The sequence below is a fragment of the Spea bombifrons genome, chromosome 9 (assembly GCF_027358695.1).
Source record: "Spea bombifrons isolate aSpeBom1 chromosome 9, aSpeBom1.2.pri, whole genome shotgun sequence".
In the NCBI taxonomy this organism is placed as follows: domain Eukaryota; kingdom Metazoa; phylum Chordata; class Amphibia; order Anura; family Pelobatidae; genus Spea; species Spea bombifrons.
The window spans coordinates 1,450,166-1,460,952 of NC_071095.1; the positions used below are offsets into that span (position 1 = coordinate 1,450,166).

Sequence of the window (10,787 nt, forward strand, 5' to 3'; positions counted from 1 at the left end):
AATGTAAACTATTTTTTTTTTAAATATATGATTGAGAAAATTATTTTGTTTTTATTTCCTTTTATTTTCCAACCTGCCCCCCAGTTATGCACATCTGCCCCAGAAATGCCTTATACCCCCTATATGCCACTGTGCCCCATGATATGACATGTTTGTGTATCATAGATGTATAATTGTGGAAGGGCAAAGATGGCACTAGCCGTAGGTTTGAGCCTTGGGGACCAAGATGGCACAGGCTGGACTGTTTGGGGACAAAGATTGCAAATCTTATGTGTGTTATCTGGGTGCTGGTCGGGTTCTATGTGGGCAGTGTGGACGCCAGGTTTTAAATATACCTTTAATGCCGTGTTTTTATGTGAATTCCAATTGATCTTTACCTGCAAAGCTGGGTTTTTGTGTTATTCTGTAGATCCATATGTGCTATGCTATGTTTCCATACATTATTTATGTGTACCTGCAAATACAGGGTTAATATGTCTTATTCAGTTGATTAATACCTGCAATGCTGTTTCCATGTATGTATTTGATCTATACCTGCGATGCAACGTTTCATATATTATTGTATACCTGCAAATATAGGATTTGTATGTCTGATTCTGTTTATTTTATACCGTATTTGCTCGATTATAAGACGAGGTTTTTTCCAGAGCAAATGCTCTGAAAAATACCCCTCGTCTTATAATCGGGGTCGTCTTCTAATCAGACCCCAAAAAAATGCTGGCGCCATGCTGCTTACCGGTCGCGAGCAGCGTCTCTTCTGTTAGAAGCAGGGCAGGAAGCTTGCAGCGTCCTCACAGAACTCTATCTCCCCCCTCCCTCCTCTGAGGGCGGGGCCAGAGAAGTTGCTACAGCCGGTCCCCTGCAGAAGTCTGCGAGTGGGAGATCTGCAGTTCAGGTGAGGGGGTGGGGGAGGGTTTTTGAGTATGTGTGAAGTGTGTGTGATTAAGGGAATGAATGAGTATTTAAATGTTTGTGAATGAGTGTGAGTGTGTGTGTGATAGCATGGATGTGTAAGGGGGGTGGGGGTTGTAGCATGGCATATGGAGGCTGTAATCCCACTGCTATCATCCCCAGGTTCCAGCATGTACTGGCTGCCTTGGCTTGATAGGAGTGTGATTGCTGTTAGCAGTTTGATATATATATATATATATATATATATCAAACTGCTAACAGCAATCACACTCCTATCAAGCCAAGGCAGCCAGTACATGCTGGGTTAAAAGGCATATCATGGGGCTGAGTGGCATATAGGGGGTTAAAATGCATTTCTGGACCTCCAGAAATGCATTTTAACCCCCTATATGCCACTCAGCCCCATGATATGCCTATATACCTCCAGAAATGCTTTATACCCCCCTATATGCCACTCAGCCCCATGATATGCCTTTTAACCCCCTATATGCCAGAGTGGCATACAGGGGTATAAGGCATATCATGGGGCAGAGTGGCAAATAGGGGGGTATAAAGCATTTCTGGGGGCAGAGTGGCATAACTGGGGGGGGCAGGTTGGCAAATAAAAGGAAATTTAAAAAATATATTTTTCTCAATCATAGCTTTTATTAAACATGAAAATAATTTACATTAATTAATATTTACTGGTAAAACTTTTTCCCTATAGGGTAGTCTTATATTCAGGCTTTTTGTTTTTTTCCTAAATTAATATTTTGATTTTGGGGGGTCGTCTTATAATCGGGGTCGTCTTATAATCGAGCAAATACGGTATATACCTTCAGTGCTGAGATCACAAGTGAATTTCAATTGATCTGGGTTTGTGTGTTGATCTATACCTGCTATCGGCAGCAGGGTCTAATATATATATAGGCAGCAGGGGCTAGTAAATGGGTTTTAGATATTTAAACAGGGGCACAATTTCAGTGCTTGCCATAGGTGCTATTTTCAGTAGATACGCCTCTGTATACACATCACACCTCCCGCCCACCCTGCTTACCTCTCCAGCAGCTTTCTCTCAAGCTGTTCACACACCATGCAAGCAGCCTCAGGATCACGTGACCCCGATAAAAGTAGGTAAGAGTTCCATGTTAACACCAGTGCACACCCTTTCCTTCCTCCCCAATGATAACCCCAAGGGGATAAGATCACTTTATAGCTGCTGACTGTGCTGTGTATATTAAGAACCTGGTCATGTAAATGACATGTTCTATTTACATTACCTCTTCTCCAGCATGCACAAGAGTTAGAGGGGTTCTAAAAAGACCCCCAACACCAACATACAGAATGACAGCGGAGAGGGCGATGCAATGCAGCCCTAAAGACAAGTGTCCTCTTCTCCTTTATTTAACGAATACATATCAAAGTACTTACAATGTCCACGGTTCCCTGATCACAGAGTTGCTTACAGCGGACTTGAAGGGGGAAAAACACCTTTCATCTGAGTTCAGTACAAAGATCTAAAGATCACATGAAGGTCAATGGTTTCGACAGCAACTGCCAAGAATCTCTTGGGAAGCAAAGAATCGCCACCTGCCTTCCTCCAACTGACCTTATTACCAGGAAGTGAAATCAATGAACACAGAGGTATCTGACCACCATTCTCCAAAATTCACCGTAGAAACGCGCACCTTTTAACTACAGATAACGGCGATGGATCCATACATAACATTCTGCCCGACGGGCGTTCCAGTGAACCATTGCAATCGTGTTGCAGCAAATTTCAGCACTGGTGGCCGTTCAAGATTACTCTAAAATGTCACATAATACGCATGCTTAATTCGGAACTAATTTTCATGAAATCATGTCTGACACAATCTCTAAAGTTTGGGAAAGATAGTATTATAGAAGATTTTAGAGTAAATTGAGTGTTGTCAGGAGGGCTTGTAGGAAAGTTGCACATTTTACTATCCATTATAAGGGGCCATCCCTAGCAAATTTCTCCAAAAAGATGTGTGAGCTGACCCTGAAAAATGTATAATTCAATGGGTAAGACGGAGAAAATATTATACAGGGGCAGCCAAGGTCTCCCTGCAGCAGAAGTTCACAGGAGGATGACGCCTTATAATATATAGCGATGCCTGGGTGCTGAAACCATTCTCCATTTAGTGAGTAGACCCTAAAAAAAAAAAAAAAAAAAAAAAAAGGCAAACTAAAGACTCTGCTTTAAGGCAAAACAAATGGTGTTCAGTGGTCGTAGCTAGGTTTCAGAACCCAATACTCTTAATGACAAGAACCAATTTATTGAAAGAGAATCCGTTTTATTTCCGAAACACAGCGTGCTTGCAAGGGAACAGAAGGCGGCCGTTATTGATCTCACCGTTTTATATTGCAAAATAAAAAAAAAAAAAAAATGAACCTTTTGAACTTAACTGGGAATAAAAAAGTTTGAATAACATTTTAATTTACACATTTGCTGGTTACAGCACATTCATTAACTGAATAAGCGATCCAGCCTTAATCCACAGATTATTTTCCAGCAATAGAGTCGGTGCCAGTTTGCTCCTTGTCTAGCAGCACCGTTTTCCAGGGCTTCGCTCGCTGGTCCTGGACGTCACATTTTCTCCATCGCCATAAAACCGGTGAATGGCTGTGACCAGGTTGGAGGCATCTGGATCTGCTGCAGCTTGTGCTTAATGGTGGCAAGCAGTCAAAGCTGGCCACGCGGCTGGGGCCTGTATCCAAACAGAATTGTTTCCGTGTTACCCTTCTAAAAATCCAAGGATTTTATTTGAATCATATATTTTGTTTCTCGTAGTGCAGTTAGAAACTAGAGCAGATTCTGAACAGTGCAATACGCAGGCATGGCTGACAATGTATGCATCAAACCAGAGCACACACACCAGCGCACCAAAAGCCATTCGGAAAGTACTCTATTTCTAAGAGGTAATTATCTTTCCTGTGAAATGTGTAAATATGAGGCAGATTGTGGATAGTGATACCTATTTTTTCTTATAAACTCTCAGGATATGAATGTCTTCACTCTGGTACTCTGCATCGTGTTTCTCCAAAGGTACTTCTTCAAACTCAAAGTCAACCCCCAGCAGCTAAAAAGAAATTGAGGAAATATGATATATAGGATATATTTAGAAGAGGAAATCTGGGGTAAATTGCTAAATGTCACTCAATTAACACAGAAACCAAAGGGACTTCCAACTCTTGCTCATATGCCCCTCTCTGGTGGCTACCTCCTCAGGTCAGCAAGGCAGAACCAGCAGTTACCAGCTCAAGAACATATAGGCTTTGGGAGAAGATGTTCATGAGCTCTCTATGCATTCTCCCCATGATCAGCACTGATCCATGCTACAACCCATACTAGGCAACTACAGGCCAATACTAACATGACTGCTGCTTACATGAACACGGAAATAACGGAGAGCTGTATAGTTCCGTTGGACTTGGAAAAACACAACTAAGATAACCGTGGCTGCTCTGTGTAAATAAAAACAAGCCTGAAGTGCCTCACTTATGCTTCCTAAAGCACTTTTTACTTCTGAACAGATGCCTGTGTACTCCCACCATGTTCCATAATCCCCCTCAGAAGCTACAATTGAAACTAAGGATTATGTAAAGACGAGGTTCACTAAATCACACCGCAGGTGAATTGTTCTCATAGTTCAAGAAATACTATTCACAAGGGTTCTGGGTACGAAACATTCATTTGAGCAGCTCATGAAAAAGTAGTGAAAGGGATGCAGAAGATCTTTGGGATCAGAACAAGAGACACAGGTTGTCTGCCTGCAGTACCATAACACAAAGACCTGTACACAAAAATATTGGTTTTATCTAATATTGTCCCATTATACCCCGTTTTATCTGCAGACCGACATTGCCAGTCATGTGATATTTAGGGTGACTTTCCCTGCTCAAGCAACACACTGAGCTGACTCTTAGAGCCACGATAATGGAATCCTTTTTTCCCACAGGCTATATTAGTCAGAGCTCCAGAGCTGAGTGATTGAGACAGAGCCATTCTAACGTTTACCACGGGCAGTATTATAGAGGAACAGGCTGTTTGTTTAGTAGACCAGACAAAAACGACAGACCAAGGACGGATAAACTGATACTAGCAACAAAAATGTGTTTAACAATCTGCAGAAGCAGAAATATTTAAACCTATCAAGGGGGGCTCTATGATCTCACCTCAAAAAATCTTCTTTCAATTTCAGGGTTTTTCCCAGTGGTTCTTTGTTCGTAACAGCACAGGATACAAGTCTCCAGGCTACAGAGATCTTTAAGGGTCTTCAGCAGCGGACACAAGGACTGTATTAATAACAAAAAATAAACAGGTTTACATGTGTCGATAATGACAGTATTTCAATATACCTGGTGAGATCATGAAATAAAATTGATGTAAGTCTTTGACTTAAGTCTATCTCACCAATGGACCAATTGATTGGTCCATTGGTGAGACAGAGTTAAGTCCAAGACTTATGTCTTTATCCCTACTCCCCTAGCATACCGCCCAGTGGCCCTTACAATACATATACAGATTTTATACATTACCCTAATGAGGGAACTACTCACAGGACGGACATAATAAACATTTAGCAAATAACATTCAGGGGTGTCACAGCACCAAGGTGGGCACATATGATACACACTATTCTAATACCTGAACCAGCCTGATTGCAGCAGGTTAATGCAGTAAGAACATTTAAACATGAGTCCCATAGGTATAGGACTACCCAAAACCAAGATCAAGAATTGAGTCTTTAACACCAGGAGGGGCCCCCCCCCAAAAAAAACCCCAGCAGATTAGATGGGCTAAATGGAACATATCTGCCATCACATTTCCATTTTAGACAAGATCTCTTTTGAGCCATGTAATAAATACGGAAGCACCCGCACCTCTTCATAGTATATGCAGTCCGCCATCAAAATGTAGTTAGGTGAAGGCAGGAACTCTGTGACATCCTCACCCCTGAAAAAGAAAACATATCCCCAAGTATTAACAACATGATTAATTATTTAAAGGCGAATCATATCCTAGTAAAGAGAACCTATTGCCACCAAGCCGAGATATACAAACCATTTTAGTACCTTCGCTCGGCAGCTACCGGTGATTAGATCCTTGTTGCTTTCAATGTTCACGTTCATCAAGTCCTTCAAGTCTTCAAGATCCGTCAACGTGACATCTGCCCTGTACAGAAAATAAATTGTACTTAGAATGAAAGAATAGTCGTGCCAAGTAAAAGATCAAAAGCATAGAATCATCAATGGATATTTTGGAGCTAAAAGGAAAAAAAATCTGCTTTTAGAATATTATCATGGCGGGTGGGAAATGGGCCAGCAGCGTCCGATATTCTGAGTACATACAAAACAGGAGCATCCGTGAGGAAAGAGGGAAGCAGGAATTTCGGGACACTTGGTAGGTATGCGTTGGAAGTCATGCTGTAGTGTTTTATAAGGGAGCAGGCCATATTTTTTATGTACTGAATGAATCTATAAATGTATATCCACGTACACACAGGCACCTATATATTCTATGTATTGATTATGCCAAGTTAATGAAAAAACATAACTTGGTTTCATTCATATTTCTAAAAGGGTTATAAAATTATAAATGAGATTTATTACTCTCCTCATAAAGAATATATCAGTCATTTATTTACATTGTGTGGCACCAGATCTGCCACTTACCCGAGGGTTGCCGCCATGATCCCTACAATGCCGGTGCCAGACCCCAGCTCCAGAACCGATCTCCCCCTCAGCTTATGGAATCCAGGGCCCACAAACTCCTCGCCCTCCAGGAACTTGGATAGTACGATAGCGGCGTCCCACACCACGCAGCCTACGTCTCCGGAGCTCAGCTGCTGAATCGCCAGAACCGTCCCATCACTGCGCTCCAGCTCCCGCAAAAACATTCCCCTCGGGTCCGCCATGACAGGCCAAACCCCTCAGGTGCCCGCTTCCTCACTGTGCCAGCATTGACGCCTACAAAGCCCAAACAGCTGCTAGTTCCTACCCAGTAGGACTCTAAAGAGGTTGTCAGATCATGTGACTGATCACATGGTACAAAGTACTGCCGGAAACTGGAGACTGAAATGAGTGGAAATGCATTGAACTGATGCGCGCCGGTGTCCGTTCGGGAGGGGGGATGTGTCTCTGGCGTCCGCTCAGTGTGTCTCTGGCTGTCACTGGCGTCTGCCCGGTGTGTGTGTCCGTCTGTCTGTGGCGTCCGCTCGGTGTGTCTGCTTGTCTGTCTGCCTGTCTGTCTCTGCTCGGTGTGTCTGTCTGTCTCTGGCGCCCGCTCGGTGACTGACACTTGCACAATGTGTACTGTATACGAGAATATAATATATAATAATAAAGCAACAGCCACGTTTCATATTAGAATTGCTCACGGATATGTAAATGCACATAACATGGAATGCACTTGGAAATGAAATTAAAATCCGTTTTTCTCTTAATATGTTTAAAGCGTTTTCTTCTTTATAAAAGCGTCTCTATCGCACTCTGCCGCCACTGTGTGTTTAACAGCCATGCACAGGGTACAATATCCAAGAAAGGCTGCATTGGCCACGCAGGGTTAAGATCCTATAAATCCAGGATGGGTGGAAGAAAACTTATAAAAAGGCAAATTGGTACCCAAGAACAACACAATATTATTGTCATAAATATATATATAAACGGGTAAATTATACTGCGTGAGAGAAAAAAATGTTGAATCGATTTTATGGAATATAAAATTAGGGTTTTTTCAGAGCAAATGCTCTGAAAAATACACTTCGTCTTATAATCAGACCTTAATGAGTGGTTGGATAATAATACAGCGCTGCAGGGGACCCGGATCCTCCTCTCTGACAGCCGGCGGGTGTCTGTGCGATGCGCGCAGACATCCTCCACTACTGTCCTCTACTGGGGCTTCTATGATGGAGCACCAGTGTGACATGACCATATAAGGGGTAAAAGGCATATTTGGGGGGCAGAGGGGCATATCTGGGGTCAGAGTGGCATATAGGAGGTTATAAGGCATGTCAGGGGGGCACAGTGGAATATCAGGGGATATAAGGCATATCTCTATATCTGGGGGAATAATGCATAATGCATCTTCCTGATTTCTCTAAATTAAAGCTGCTGTTCTACTTAGACATTTTCCCCAACTATATAAATATAACTATATAAATCCTCTAAATACTTATATTATTATGTACTACTATAATTTACATGTTAAATAAACATTTTCTTGTTTTAGTATAATATACCGTTTGTAGTTTATTGTTGAAACTGTAGTTATTTCACCAAAATGAATTGTGTTCTGTGCTCATAAACAAGGTGGAAAACAAATAGGACAGAAGCACACAGGGACTGATATGAAACAAGTAAACTAAAACTTTTATCATTAATACCTTTTTATTGCATTAAAAAGAAAGCTTAGCAGTCCAGCATAACTGCTACTTTGCAAGGCTATTGAATTCCACATGACTGTTTACATCATTGATAGGTTTATGATGTCACTGTGACACACCCATTTCCCACTACAGTTTTGGCATGGTGGTGCATCATCTCCATGGTCACAGGTCAATTGTTGTGTCATAGCTTTGTGATGTCACACATTCTAAGTGTATGCATTAGGGGATCACAAGCCCAGACAATCACTCTATTACTGAGAGTAGCGATAGTAGGTCACATTTGGACAAACTGACTTATTCTGAGTTATAAACACAGAAATTCTAGCTTACAAGCCAATCTTTTGTAGCAACTCCCTGTAGTTGTTATACTGCAGGACTATTGCTATTACTCATCTGTTGCGCATCCACTCCTCATCTCATTGTAACAGGTATGTTAGGGATTTTTGTTTCATTTTACTAATGGATTAAAACACCAAAATCACTACACGACTTAAACAGCTATGTTCCCATTTCTCAGTTCGTGTACGCACATGAATAATATACATTTTTTTTGGACAAGTAGGGATTTTCTCAAAATTCATATTCATATATGTGAAGCAATTTCTTTATGAAATAAAGTTTTAAAGATATATAAAATGAACAATTACCAAACATTTTATTGCTTAACATATCCCTAATTTACAAATCACCCTAGATTCCTGTTTCATTTTTTTTTTAACACCTTCCTTTCCATATCTAAAACATTCCCTACTAAGTACCATACTAACCATACAAAATAAAAAAAAAAATTAAATAGCCGAGACAAAGGCAATGCTTGCAAGCATCACCTTTGTCTTTTGACTTTTTCCATGCATGTGATTGGCTGTAGCATGGAAGATCTGCCATTGATTGACGGCTCTGATCGGGGAGCCATCAGCAGCAGTGTCCCCCCCCCATGTTCTTGTTGATCTCGGTGATGTGGGAGCGATTTAACCGGTTATGTACCAGGTACATCATGAGTCCTGTGCTACCATCTTTTCATGACGTACATCATTGGTCACAAGGGAGTAAACCTAAAGCAATTTTATGTATATTATGTTTATTTTGTGTTAGTTTTCAGTAGAAACTATGTCTTCGTATTCTGTGAAATATGTCCGTCTCCGGAACGGACAAAATTTGTCCAATATTTTTGTTTTTGGAAATCCCATTCGTCTGTCTGGTTGCAAAGAAATAAACGCCCAGAAGAAACATCCGAGCTGCTTCACATGTAACAAAGTAACTTTAACATGAAGCAGCAGCTGGGAATCTCTCTGTATAATGTTTTTGGTAGAGAAATATCCCTGCACATATTTATTATTATTATTATTATTATTATTATCTTTTATTTATATAGCGCCAGCAGTTTATGCAGCGCTTGATACAATACATTCAAGGGGTCTGACGAGACAAGAATTGACAGACTAAGACAAACCGATACATTAGGTGGAGAGAGCCCGGCTCGCAAGCTTACAATCTTGAGGGATATTTATAATATTCAATTATTAAATCAAGACCTATAGGTGCAACGCGGGTCCAGGTGCAATTCATGGGATGAGATTTACAGCAGCTCGGATGTTTTTGGATTTTAAAGGATTTAGAGAAACTTTTTTTTTTTAGTTAAAATTACGGCCAATTTTCATTTGCCCAATGTTGCATTCGCATGAAAACGCATTTGTATGGAAACGAATGCACAAGTCTAATATTATGCAATATTATAGTTATTGTAGTTTTAATGATTCTAATGTTCTTGGTGTCATCTTGGTTTCCCAGCTTCAGTGATGGCAGGTAAAATGAAGATTTATTCGGATCTACCTGGCCGGTCTGATAACCGTGAAGATGAAAAGGGTGAGAAGCAAGCGCCGGATGATTCACTTCCGGAAATCACTGGAATTGCAGAGGGCTCTCTGACTTTTGACAGTGAACATAAATACCGGGAAGTGCTGGACCGCATTTACAAAGAACTTGCGGATGATCAACCTGAAAAGGACAAATTAAGGTTTGTGATTTCTTTGTAATATTCTGTATGATCTGCTGTAATCATTAATCAGCAATGCCTTTTCTTCAAACATATATATATATATATATAGGAACCTGAAACTTCTGAGTGTATAAATAATGTATTTTCCCTACTTCTGATAATGTGCGCTTGACTTTGATCGCAATGCTGGAGAAATCTAGTGTCATCATCATCTTCATCCTGTACATTTATTAAAGTATATAGATATGAGCTTATAGTTTCCCAAACTATTGCATATTTTATGTAATATGTCATTTTTTTGAACATTGTAAACTTTATCTGCATTTTATGATGTTTTCATGTATGTTAAAGCCGGGGTGACTGACGTATTTTCATTTCTTGTTTTCAGACCAATTGCCATAAATCTGACCAAGTGCAGATACGAGAGTGGTAAGTAATAAGTATGATCTTTAGTGATCAATTACTGTTTGATAGATTAATGTTTTTGT

At 40.6% G+C, this 10,787-nt stretch overlaps 1 protein-coding gene across 1 annotated transcript; it reads right to left on the reverse strand.

Annotated features, from left to right (window-relative positions):
• Positions 1-3,188: 3,188 nt before the first annotated feature.
• LOC128505034 (protein N-lysine methyltransferase METTL21D-like) lies at positions 3,189-6,833 on the reverse strand. The gene is made up of 6 exons (XM_053475319.1): positions 6,592-6,833; positions 5,981-6,091; positions 5,800-5,872; positions 5,092-5,211; positions 3,891-3,995; positions 3,189-3,623 (listed from the first exon to the last, which is right to left on the reverse strand). Exons 1-5 carry the CDS (start codon positions 6,831-6,833, stop codon positions 3,891-3,893), a joined length of 651 nt encoding a protein of 216 aa, XP_053331294.1. The 3' UTR covers positions 3,189-3,623.
• Between the last annotated feature and the right edge of the window lie 3,954 nt (positions 6,834-10,787).